Source organism: Capsicum annuum, chromosome 2, assembly GCF_002878395.1.
Source record: "Capsicum annuum cultivar UCD-10X-F1 chromosome 2, UCD10Xv1.1, whole genome shotgun sequence".
Lineage (NCBI taxonomy): Eukaryota > Viridiplantae > Streptophyta > Magnoliopsida > Solanales > Solanaceae > Capsicum > Capsicum annuum.
Window position 1 is genome coordinate 41,032,776 of NC_061112.1, and position 13,495 is coordinate 41,046,270.

General features: G+C 33.6%; 1 protein-coding gene across 1 annotated transcript; it reads right to left on the reverse strand.

Moving 5' to 3' along the window:
• Positions 1-298: 298 nt before the first annotated feature.
• On the reverse strand, positions 299-3,901 carry LOC107858625 (homeobox-leucine zipper protein HAT22). Its single transcript, XM_016703360.2, has 3 exons — positions 3,200-3,901; positions 2,774-2,853; positions 299-946 (listed from the first exon to the last, which is right to left on the reverse strand). Exons 1-3 carry the CDS (start codon positions 3,614-3,616, stop codon positions 718-720), a joined length of 726 nt encoding a protein of 241 aa, XP_016558846.2. The 5' UTR covers positions 3,617-3,901; the 3' UTR covers positions 299-717.
• Between the last annotated feature and the right edge of the window lie 9,594 nt (positions 3,902-13,495).

Sequence of the window (13,495 nt, forward strand, 5' to 3'; positions counted from 1 at the left end):
ACATTCTAAATATCTTTAATTTAATTTTATAAAATTCTAAAATCTCCTTTTTACTTTTTTAAATTTCACGGCAGGTCAAAATTGGAATCAAGGGTTAGATTAAATGAACCTACACCACCACCACCAACACAATTTAAATACAATATATACTTGATTAGAAAACCTGTAAAATAAAGTGATAATCTCTTATAATTGATTCTATTAAACTGATAACGCAAAGTTCTTTACAAGATCAGTGTATATAAGCTCACCTCAAAATAAGATCTCAAGTCTAAAATTGAGGAGACGAAGAAACATAGGCAACCAAAAATAATTAAGTATATACTTCTTAACAATTTCCAGAGTTGTACTGCGACAAAGAAACAATTTAAAATAAATTGATTGATGATTAGCAAACCTCTAATTATCTCTCTACAAATATAATGAACTATACAAGTCATTTCATAACGGTACAAAATGAATCAAACCTTTAACCAAAAAAGAAAAAAAAAAAAAACGTTTGCCAATGTTGAGAATTTCCTAAGAATCTAATTAAATGACAGTTAAAAATAATTTAATAACATGACAATTTTAGTTAATACTGCTAATTAACAAGCTGAAGGGAGGCTTAGGGTAGATGGTAAAATTGTTGTCATGCAACAGTAGTCTGACCCTTCTTCAAACCTTGCGAAACGCAGTAACTTTAGTGCGCCGTGTTGTGTCTCTGCTAACTGCTAATTAACAAGCTGCTGAGGGATTGGTAAAGGTGCCCGCAGCGGCGACTCTTTCGCAGGAAGGACATACGTTGAGGATGGCTGCTGCTGGCAGCTGCATGTATAAAGGTTGCCCTATTTTTAAAGCTTTGAGTTCTTGAAGTTCTTTGTAAAGTTTCCTGTTTTCATCTGTTAGTGTCGCGCAACATTTCTTTAAAAACTCGTAGTCTACCTCCGTTTGTTTTAGCTTCGTTCTGCATAAATTAATTAGATTTCTAGATTAATAATTACGAAAAATTTATATAGGACGTAGTCTAATCTATTATAGCTAGCACAATAATTGCGTATACATAATTTGTCAGGTAACGCATATGTAGAGTATTTTGTATTTTTTTATCCAAAAGTCATTTTTTTTGTTTTATTACACAAAAGTCATTTAACTTTGTGTCATTTTTTATAAAAGTCATTTTGATATAATTTGATTAAAACACTACCTAAAATTTGAGATGAAATAAAAAATGATCTCTTACGTTTAAAGGTAGGTTCAAAATGGTCCCTCACATATACTTTTAAGCAATTTTGATCCATTATATTGCTAATAAAAATGAATCATTTTATTTTCATATGTTTGACAAACTCTACCTACTAAATTAACGATATTGAAAAAAGGTAAAATAAAAATAAATAAATTAAAATTTATTTATCTTAAATGTACAATAATTACATTTTCATTTACTTACCCTTTTACTGATATACTATTTTGGTTGATTAATTTATAGACATTTTTCTTTTACTTTTTCTATATATTATTTTGTTCATATTATCATTCCACTATTAAATAAGTAGATATGATTTTCAAATTATTTAGTAATAACTTCTATGAATTTTATTTTCAATACAATGACTATGCAAAGTAAATTGGAATAATTTTTTGTAAATAGAGTTAGTAAAAGAAACCAAAAATAAAATAATGCTACTTATTATGAAATAAAAAATAAAAAATTTTGGATGATAGGTATTTTGGAGAGGCTGGGACGGAACTGAAAGATTTATTGAAATTTGATAATGATGGCATAATGGAAATTTAAAAAATTTACAAAAGTATTTCACTCCTTGGTATTTCAATTATTTCATAAAAGAATTAATTTCAAGTATACAATTTTGTATAGTGATAAATAGATTAAAAGAATTGCTATAAAGAAATCAAAACAATCAAAGTAAGTGTGGTATCATATGTAACATGAGAAATCAACTTTCAAAAATGAAATTTGCAAAGGGGTCTATGAAATTATTCTATAAATAAATAAATAAATTAATTTAGAAAGCTAGATCAAATTCAGTAATACATCAAAAAAAAATTGCTGATAGTAAATCTTTAAATGTGACTTAATATTAATTTTTTTTCTTCAGAATTTTATAAAATTTAATAATTAGAGTTTGTTAAATATTTGAAGAAAAATCAAATGTACTCACATATAGTATAAACTTTAAGCACCAAAACTTCTCAAAAGTATATTTGAGGGGTCATTTTGAACCTATCCTCAAACACAAGGAATTTTTTTTTTAATTTTGCCTCACATTTTAGGTAAGATTTTAACCAAATTATATCAAAATGATTTTTTTTTAAAAGATGAGGCAAAGTTAAATGACTTTTGTGTAACAAAATAAAGAAAAGTACTTTTGGAAACAAAAAAAAAATTAAAATTGGATGACAAATTTACTCCTCACATGTACTATCAAAGTTCATTATAAGGAATTATATATAATTATTCCTATATTATAATTAGTGGCCTAATTATGTTAATGTCTTTTTGGTGCGCAAACTATATATGTATGTGTATAATTTGTGTGTGAGTATGTGGGTACTTTCCGGCCTCATTTTATGTAGCATTTTTTGACTAAGCACAATGTTTAAGAAAAACAAAAGAGTTGAAATTTATAATCTAAAATAATCTTTAAGTATTTGTATAGTATTAAGGATAAAAGAAAAACTTTAAAATTAAATTACTTTTAGGACGAACTAAAAAAGAAAGAATGTCATATGATTCGGTGAGTATAAATTAAGGAAGAAGATGTCAAACCTGGCTCTTCTGTTCTGGAACCAAACTTCCACTTGACGAGGCCTAACGTTGAGCCTCCTTGCTAGGTGCTGCTTTTGCTTCTGAATTATTGGAATAACGTGAATATATCAGTTGATCATGTAGAAAATCCAACATCTAATACTATACATATCCAAGTTATGACCACAAATTATTTCATTAAAAACAATATGACGAAGTCCAAAGCTAAATTAATTGTAAAAGTAGAATTTCTTTTTATTGTTGGATAAATTAAACAGAAAAGGAGGTCATAAGTCATAACTCACAACTTTCATATTATATCATAGTAGATATAAATTTTGATTTCAATCTCACAATCGCTCATTAATTTTCATGTTCTTGACTCATGAAATAACTGAAATGATCACATAATTCAGTATAGCAAAAAAGAAAACATGAATAGCTTACATGATTGAGAGTGCTCTGTTGCTTGAAACTTTCCTCTAACAGAGCAGATTGTACTTTAGTGAGCCTAAGTTTCTTCCTTCCATTTGAACCATTATCATCTTCATAACAATCAGATGAAATTACTCTTTCTACTTCTGTCACGTCACTACCAATATCTCTTTCCCTTTTCACACTAGTGTACGAATATGACGACGCAGCAGATAACTGATCTTTATTATATGATGGAAAATTACGCTTATTTTCCGTCTTCAAATCGTAGATCTGATTATCACCAGGAAGGCTTAAATTCAAACCAAGATCGAATTTAATTGCAGCTGCTTGTCCTTGTTTTCTTGATTTCTGATTGCTAGTTGACGAAAAGCCTAAGCCTAAATCAAGGCCAGCACTGTCACATATATCATCACAAGTACTACCCATCTATATAAGATTAGTGACGAATCTCGTATATATTTAGTAACAATTGGTGAGTTTTGTTGAAATATATAGAGTTGAGAGACTTGGAAATAGGGGAATAAGAAGGGAAGGAAAATGTATTTGAAGAATTTAAAGACCTTTTACTTGTGTGGTGGGTTAGATGGAATACTACTATTACTATACAGTAGTAGCAATATATAATCAAAGGGATGAATGAGTAGAAAAAAGAATAATGTGGTCAACGAATTGTGAAATGTCTGTTTCTGGTTCTTCATAGGTTGACATTTGACCCCACCAAACCAATGTGTAATCCCGTATAAATGTTTCAACAAGTGAGAGAAACTATCTACTTAGGAATTCAGATGATTGAATATAAAATATTTTTTCCCTCTCGATGTAAGTGTCTTCGTTTCACTAAAAAGAAATTTTAAGAAATAAAGACAGATTTATAAATATTATGATCTTAAAAAAATTAGAGATATGTGTCATTTAAATTTTGTTGTCTTAAATTATCATATAATTTTGTAACATATCAAAACTTCCTAAACTGAAATTGTATAACACTCAAATTGAAACAAATAGAGTATAAAATGTAAAAAATCCACCCTTAATCATCACTCTTCTCTCCATTTTTTGAAAAAGTCTGAACTTTTATACATTAGAAGTGTACAATATTTTTCACATAATTAAGTTAGGTAAAAAATAATTAGGAATAATAATGATCCTATGGTTACTATTAATTAGTAGCTATATGTGATGTTTTAACTACTTATAAGTTATACATGTAGAGTCAATGTGTATGAATTGAGAAAAAAGAGATTCTCGAAGGATCAATGTGTAGAACGAATAGTTAGATTCACGTGGCAATGGGAGACAAATAAAGAAAATGATACCTATTATATAATTTGTTTGCTTCCATCCATCCATTTAGCCTACCATATTTCCCTCCTCTTACCACGACTTTTTCTTTTTTTAACATTCTTTGACTACTCTTATAACAGTATTTACTTATTTGTAGATGTAATTATTGTGGTTTTATTTATGTGTGTTCATTATTTCATTAATATACTTGTATGACAACTCCGTAAGACGATATTATTATCCCTTACATATATATTTATTTAGTGACCTATTTGTAGACATATGTTTCTTTTGAAATCTTCTAACTTATACATACGCTGATGAATCTATTAATCAAGTGAATAAGAAACGACGCCAAATTGAGTAATCAAGTGAATAGCAAACGATGTAAAATTAAGTGATGAATCTTGTAATCGAATGATATATAGCAAACGATGACAAATCAAATGATGAATTTAGTGATTACGTGAGTAGCAAAGGATATCAAATCAAGCGATGAATCAAGTAATCAAGGGAATCAAAGGATGCCAGAGCAAAATTTTTTCTCTTTAGTGTAGTTAGGCTGAAGTCCATTTAATTTTGTTTGATTTCCAACAAGAAACTACCAACAGAATGTATATTTTGAGAAGAGTGGTATTGGGTGAACGAATATGATTTATCAACCGGTATCCAGATCTTTGGTTAACTAAAAAGTCGATGTAATGTATTTTCCTTTTTATCTATCTGCTGTGTGCAATAAGGACCCTCTAATGTGGTTACATTCCACAAATGAATATACTAATAACATATAACAAATTTAACTTATATATACTGGTGTTGTATACACCTTTAACATCAGTGTAAGTATACTCTACCTTATGTAGCAAATTTATTTACGAGTTCTTCATTTTACTTTATAGAATAATTATATTTTAAGTGATTTAATAATATTAAAAGTTTAACGTTAAACTCAACACTTTTTGAATAGTTTACGATTTTGATTCCTCTCCATGACACTTTCTCTTGATTTGCTCAGGAACACATTTACATGAGGCAGTGGAGAAAAGTTTAACAGAGAGGAATCAAATCCATAATTTACGATATCGGATTTTTAATTTTCTTTAAATTATTCAATCAATGGATTTTGGTTGGAATAATTTAAGGCATGATATGGTCCCTCTAAGACCAATCATGCATTAATCACAAAGATGCGATGCACACTGTTTCACACAATCTACTATTCCTTAATTAGTTGATCCTACTTGTTACTTTTAGCACTTTATTCTTTTGAATATATTAGATAAGAAAACGTCATGTCTCATTGTTCTAATTAAAAATTCTAGTGTTCTTCTCCTCAGCCTTTCCAATTTAAACTAGTAATAAAATTTATTGGGGATCTTTGCATTTCACACTCAGAACACAACAGGTAGGCATGCACCATGTTATCAAACTAGCCAATTGGATTTGAACGACAAATATAAAAAGGTCTGGTAGGAGTTGTATTCTGGATGAACTTCAACTTCTTGATAAAGTAAACGATTAACGTGAAAACCTAGTATTGTCACGATCCAAAAATTTGGAGTCATGATGATATTTATTAAGGCTTAGATTTGATAAGTAAACTTGAATTTCAAAAGTTAAGAAAATCTTTTTTAAAAAATAATAAAATAGAACATGACCAGACTTCTTACACACTAAAACATAAGTTAAAGCGAAAGCCTGAAAGAAATACACAAATTCAATTTCAAAATCTAGTGTCATAAGTACAGAGCATCTATTAATACAAATGAGGCTGAAATATAACATTTGTCCCCGAAAATAAGCTAAGTCATAAATAAACATAAGATGAAGCCTGAAAATGACTCTGGACTAGATTATGCTAGTACCTCGAATCTCCAACTATCTCATGCACGAACTCAGTCACCTCACTTAGTGACAGTCCACTTGTACTTAGTATGTATAATAGGCTCAATAGGTATAGTAGGGATGAGTACAGTCTACATGTACTCAGTAGGTATAATAGGCTAATTGAGCAAAGCAGCAAATAAGACAAGTAAAATATACTATGAGCAAGTCAGCTGCAAGAAGAAAAGTCTCAAACGGCAGCTCACACCGTCTACGCTAACAGTTGTAATATATAAGTAAATAGAAAATAAAAACAACACTGATATATATATATATATATAAAGTGATCCCAAATATGTCCACAATTTAGGATAATTAACTCCAATTAGGCACTGTCAGAATAAATATGCACGTAAAACATCAGTAAAAATAATAAAAGCAGTCATTGCTCAAATAAGACCTATATTAGCAAAATATGCGTGGGCTCGTACGGATATCATATTTAGAATAAAGGCATTTAATGCATAAATTAGACCAGCGATATCAAATTAATCCCCATGCAGGCAAAACACAATATCAAATATCACAAACCAACCACAACAGAATATAAGCCCCCACACAGGCACAATAGTAAAAATAATCTCACATATAAACTCCATAGTTATTTACTCCAACTCATAGCATGCTTTACTTATTTGTTATCTGAAAGAACTTAAGCTATAACCTACCTTGAAACGATGAAATTTCAGCCTAAAGTTCTTCAACCCAGAGATTTCCCCTTATGAATGGCGTCAAAATCAACTACAACATTCAAATATAGTATCTACGTGTTAAAAGAGAGCTAACGACATCCATCTTCCTCATATTTGGATTGGGTTCAAAACGGGTTTGAAAGCGAAAGGGGAAAAATCAAAATTTTATTTTAAAAACATAGTCCCCAAGGTTGTAGGAGTCTATAGGATAAAAATCACATGAAAATGAATTTAAAATGAGGTCCAAATCAAAGAATTTTTTTTTAAAACTTTATCGATAAAACCCCCAAATTTTCATCTTGAAATCATGATTTAAATATGTTTTGATTGTATAATCGGTGAAAAATAATGCAAATAAGATTTTGGAGCCTACCCAAGCTTAAATGGTTAGGAAATCTTCATGAATCACCCAAATCTGAAGCTCAATGATTCAAAAGTAAAGGAAAATGTAAAAAAGAGTATATATACTGATACAACTTTGGCCACTTAAGTAGTCAAATGACTGCTTAAGTGGTCATCGCTTAAGTGTCTAGTGACCTTAAAGCGGTCTGGCCTAAGTGGCTAGGCCTCTAAACCGATCCTGTTCCGCTAAAGCAGCACTCGATAAATAGATCAAGTGTCTGCTTTAGCAGTAAAACACTGGTTAACTCTGACCGCTAAAGCGACATTTTTTGCTTAAGCAATTATCTCTAAAGCAGTATTTTCACTGCTAAAATGGCTACACCAGCAACTTTGGCAAGTTGCAAAGTTATCGGTTGATCCCTTGAGATTCATTCAAAATTTCGTGAATGCAAAAGGTCTATGCTACTAGGCTATTTTGACGTTTCGGACTCAATGGCAAGGTGAAATTTTTGAAAAAGTTATTTTCAATAAATTAACCCTCAAAACCCCTCTTCACTATTTTCTAAAGGATCAAAATGAGATATATAGGTCTTTGAATTGATTCAACCTTGCTACTAACCCAAATTGATATTTTGGGTTTGTTGGCACATTTCAAATTATCGTTTTACGCTAGAACAACGAATGTTGACCAAAGTCGACTATATAGCTTCTCAAGCCTATAAATCCCGCAAACTCACACAAAATAATCTCAATTGCATAAAGAACCGTGCAAATCATCCCTAAACCCTAAATAAAATGTTTAGCAACTACAAAGAAGAACAAAATAGTCAAAACACATAAAAATAAAAAATTCACAAATTTAGGTCATTACAACATCGACAATAAAAACTTTAGTTCGTCATCAAACTAAAAGGTAAAGAAATACCTGAATTGTTAAAAAGTTGAGGGTAACTACGATGCATGTCAGACTCAAACTCCTAAGTAGCCTTCTCAACAGGACGGTGTCTCTACAGAATCAAAACCACAGGAATATCTCTAGAACACAACCATCTGACATCCCTGGCTAAAGTGGAGACTACTCCTTAACAAAGTTCAACTTCTCATTCAACTTAACTGAATCCCAATAAAGCACATAAGACTCATTCGAGATATAGTGTGGAAGCATAAATACATGAAAAACTGGATGAGTGGTTGAAAAGTATGGAGGTAAGGTTAACCTATAAGAAACCTCCCCAAATGTTTGAAGAATCTCAAATGGTTTAATGTATCTTGGGCTGAGCTTGCCCCTCTTCCCAAACCACATCATGTGCTTCATGGGTAACATACAAAGGAAGACTCAATCACTAATCCCAAAATTTAAGGCACAAAGCCTATGGTCTGAATAAATCTTTTGCCTACTCTAGCCTACTTGATACTTATCCCAGATCACCCAAACTTTGACCAAAGATTCACAAAGAAAGTTGATATCATAGGGTCTAACCTTTGAGGCCTCAAACCAACTGATAGGAGATCAACAACGTCTACCATACTTATATGACCTGAACTAGGGCCTAGTCATGTCGGTTGCCTCCAGTCTAATCGAGACCCGAGACTACCCCCAATACCCAACCATAACTGCCCTGCAACCTATATCAGATGAATTCCAAATATATAACAAGATAGAACAATTATAATTGAAAGACAATTATAAAATCCATAACTATAACCAACCAAACATCCACCTAAACATCCAACCGGTGTCATCCCCAATACGAATACCAAGCCTGATACCAATACCGACACCGTCTATGCCTATAGTAGCCACACAAAGCCTTTAACCAAAAATAAGGAATATTTGGCCGGGACATTCCCCCGACCATAGCTAAAACCAAAGTCCAAGAAATAAAAAAAAGTATGAAAAGATATCCATAGCATATAATAAAGTCTTTTAGAGTATGGAAGCTCACCACTTCAGTTTGACACAAATGTTGTCTCCGAATCCAAGTTACTGAGCAGGAGGAGTAGTATGATTAGTTCCAGCATCGCATAGGGATACAACACCCGAAGACGAGTTAGTGGGTGAACGCTAGCATGTAATCAGGAATAAGGATTAAATAATGCCATTATTCAAAACCAAAGTAAATAACTATATGCAATCGCATACATAGATACATATATACCATGTTGAGAAAGGGGACCGGGTTTAGCATGCATTAAAATCTTAACCTGGGTTGTGTAACTTGACCGTCCTAAAACCACCCATGGGCTATATGGGTCCAGTGTTACCCCTTGAACGGGCCTCAGTGCATTTAGCTACATGAACTGAAGATATCATAGGGGCCAGGGATTCTCGTGTACCCTTCGCCCTCCATGATACATATATACAAGTATAAACTTAAGGGATACATATATACAAGTATAAACTTAAGGGATTCCCGTGTACCCCACAAGTATATGGTCACCCATATATACCAATATTCTTGATCGCCACAATTTATGATGAATCACCCATACATTTTCTCAACATACAAATATGGAACATCAGGTGAATGGAGCTCAAACTAGAAGACAACTCCAACTTATACGCAATATTGCCAACTCTCCTCAAAACCAGGTACGAACCAATATACCAGGGACTAAGCCCTTTATTTCCAGACCGCATCACTCCCTTCATGGGAGACACTTTCAAGAACACCCTATACCCAACCTCGAACTCTAACTTCATTTGTCTCACATTTGTATAAGACTTTTGGCGACTTTGAGCAGCCTTAAGCCTATCCCAAATCACCTTTACCTTCTCTATGGATTGGTGAACCAAATCTGGGCCAAACATCTTACCTCACCAACCTCAAACCATCCAATAAGAGATCTACACCTCCTACCATACAAGGCTTTAAATAGAGCTGACTTTTCCATCCTAGCCCTGATGACCCAAACCAAATTATATCGGTTCCGAGATTGAAGAAGACTGGTAACAAAATCTATGTTGATTACTTCCCACTTCATTTAATAACTCAATTTCTTGCTACAATCCTCCGGGCCTCGTGTGCTCAAATTTCACTTGTTCACACACCATGCACTTGGCCACAAAATTTACCACATCCTTCTTCATATTATTCCACTAATATATCTCTTTGAGGTCATGATACATTTTCATTAAACTAGGATAAAAAAACATAGTGCGGCTCATGCGCCTTAACCAAGATCCTCTCTCACAAATCACCGACATCGAGAATATATAACCTTCTTTGGTACCGCAAGGTACCTTCACCACTAATCTTAAAGGCCATCACCTTCTGCCCACCTACATAACCCTTGATCCTCATCAATATAGGATCTAACATCTACTTCTCTTTGATACACTACCATTCTTTGAGTATAAAAGACGAACTCCAAGGCTAACGAAACATGAATATCCTTCACCAACTCCCAGTTCTCCTTGTCCACATAAGCTAGAATCCCCATGGATACATGATAAGAGCATAAGCAGCCACATTAGCTTTACCTGGATGGTAGTGAAGACTCACGTCATAATACTTGAGAAGGTCAAGCTATATTGTTTGTCTGAGGTTAAGTTTTTCTGAGTAAACACATACTGCAGGCTCTGAGTAAACACATACTGCAGGCTCTTATGATCAGAAAAGATATCCACATGCACTCCATCCAAATAGTGATGAATATTTTTCAATGTAAATACCATAACTTATAATTCTTAGTCATGAGTTGGATAATTCCTCTCAAGCACCTTCAACTGTCTGGAAGCATAAGCTATCACCTTTCTATGCTGCATCAGAACACAACCAAGCCCTAAATGGGATGCATCACAGTAGACCACAAACCCATTAGTGCCCATGGTCAAAGTCAAAATCAGAGTCGAAGTTAGCTTATCCTTCAGCTTCTCAAAACTACCCTCGCAAGCATCAGACCACAAGAACTTTACCTTATTTTAAGCAAACTTAGTCAACGGGGCATTTATAGTTTAAAAACTCTCCACAAACCTTCTATAATAGTCAGTCAAACCCAAGAAGCTCCAAATATCAATTGGAGTTATGGATATAGGCCACTTCTTTACCACTACAACTTTTTGCGGATCTACCAAGATCCCTTTACTAGAAATGATATGACACAAAAAAGTGACGATGTTCAACCAAAATTCACATTTTGAAAACTTTGCATACAACTGTTGCTCCTTCAAGGTCTGCAACACAACACAGAGGTCATCGGAATGATCCACCTAGCTCTTAGAGTACACCAAAATATTATCTATGAATACAATAATGAAAAATCTAAAAACTAACAAAAGACCATATTCATTAAATCCATAAATGCCGCTAGGGAATTGTTCAAACCAAACGACATTACAAAGAACTCAAAATACCTATACTGAGTACAGAAGACAGTCTTAGGGATGTACACTCCCTAATCTTTAACTGATGATACCTAAACCAAAGATCAATATTAAAGAAAAACTTAGCACCCTGCAGATGATCAAATAAACCATCTATTCTTGGAAGGGGATACTTATTCTTTACCATCACCTTATTCAACTGTCGATAATCAATACACTTCCAAAGGGAACCATCCTTATAAGCACGAATAACACCGGTGCACCCCACGGGGATACACTAGAACGAATAAAACCTTTGTTTAAAGGATCCCTTAGCTTCTCCTTAAGCTTCTTTAACTCGGCCGGAGCCATTCTATATGAAAGAATAGAAATTGGACGAGTGACCGAAATAAGATCAATCCCAAACTCAATCTCTCTATTAGGAGGAACACCAAGAAGGTCATAAGAGAAGACCTCGAGAAATTCATTCACCACAAAGATGGAATGCAAAGAAGGACCCTCCAAGTTAGAATCTTTAAGCCGAACCAAATGATAGAGACACCCCTTGGAGATTAATCTCTGAGCTCTAAGATATGATATGAACATCCCCTTAGGATCTAGGGAACCACCCTCTCACTCAATAACTGCCTTATTAGAGAAATTAGAGGCAATCTTAAGGGCCTGATAGTCTAGAGATCCATAGCACCCGTGCAATAATCCATTCCCAACATGACATCAAAATCCACCATATCTAATTCAGATAGACCCACCACAGTTTTTTTACTACCAATAGATACCACACACCCCCTATAGACTCTTCTAGCAATCACAGAGTCATCAACCAGGGTAGAAATAGAAAAAGGGTCTGAAATACACTTTGGACCAATATCAAAATACACAACGACAAATGAGGTCACATAAAAGAAAGTGGACCCTAGATCAAGTAAATAGTACACATCATAATAAAAGAGTTTCAACATACCAGTTAGGTAATCAGGTGATACCTCATATTCCTGGTGTGTAGTGAGAGCATAAAGATGATTTTGACCAGTGCCAAAGCCAGATAGTGCACCCTTTGGTTCCAAAACTGAAGAAAAGGCAACAAGAACCTTGTTTGCCCCCGAATCAACCTTACCAATAGGATAGTTTCTATGTATATGCCCTGACTAACCACAGTTGAAGCACCTTTGCCTCCCCTCATCATAGAAATCTTGATGTAAATGACCATAAAATATACAAATAGGATATGATGGAGCTGACTGAGCCCCACTAGCATGAGATTAGGCACCCTGTTCCTTAAATTTATTCCCACTATAAAAATGTCTATCACCCAATGGCTTTGGTTAGGGAGCACTAGTCACCTAATAAGATTCAGAATTTCCCCACTTCTTCTCAGGCCACTTTTCACCATCCCTGTCACTCTGTTGTTGACCACAACCCTGCTCAGAGAATAAAAACTTCTCTCCCTGCCTCTTCCCTAAATCAGCCTGCTTCTTCTTCTTTTCCTCAACCTATTGTATATATATTACCAACCTGGAGATATCCATGTCCTTGTTCAACAAGGCAGCCTTACTTTTAAGGATCAACTCATGAGATAATTTTGAAGTGAACTTTCTAATTCTATCTCGCATGCTAGAAACCAACTCCGGAGCATACCGAGATAATAGTAGAACTTTAAGGCATACTCCTTGATTGACATCTTACCTTGCTCTAGATTAACAAACTCTTTCGCCATCTCTTTCCTTAAATCCTAAGAAGAGAAGTGGTCTAGAAAAGCATTAGAGAAATCCTTCCGTG

Excerpts from the sequence above, each read along its gene's own strand:
- LOC107858625 (XM_016703360.2), bottom strand. The coding sequence starts at position 3,616 with ATGGGTAGTACTTGTGATGATATATGTGACAGTGCTGGCCTTGATTTA. Across the intron at positions 2,854-3,199 it reads AACAGAGCACTCTCAATCAT|AAGCAAAAGCAGCACCTAGC; the intron begins GTAAGCTATTCA and ends CCAATAATTCAG. Across the intron at positions 947-2,773 it reads TTCCAGAACAGAAGAGCCAG|AACGAAGCTAAAACAAACGG; the intron begins GTTTGACATCTT and ends TAATTTATGCAG.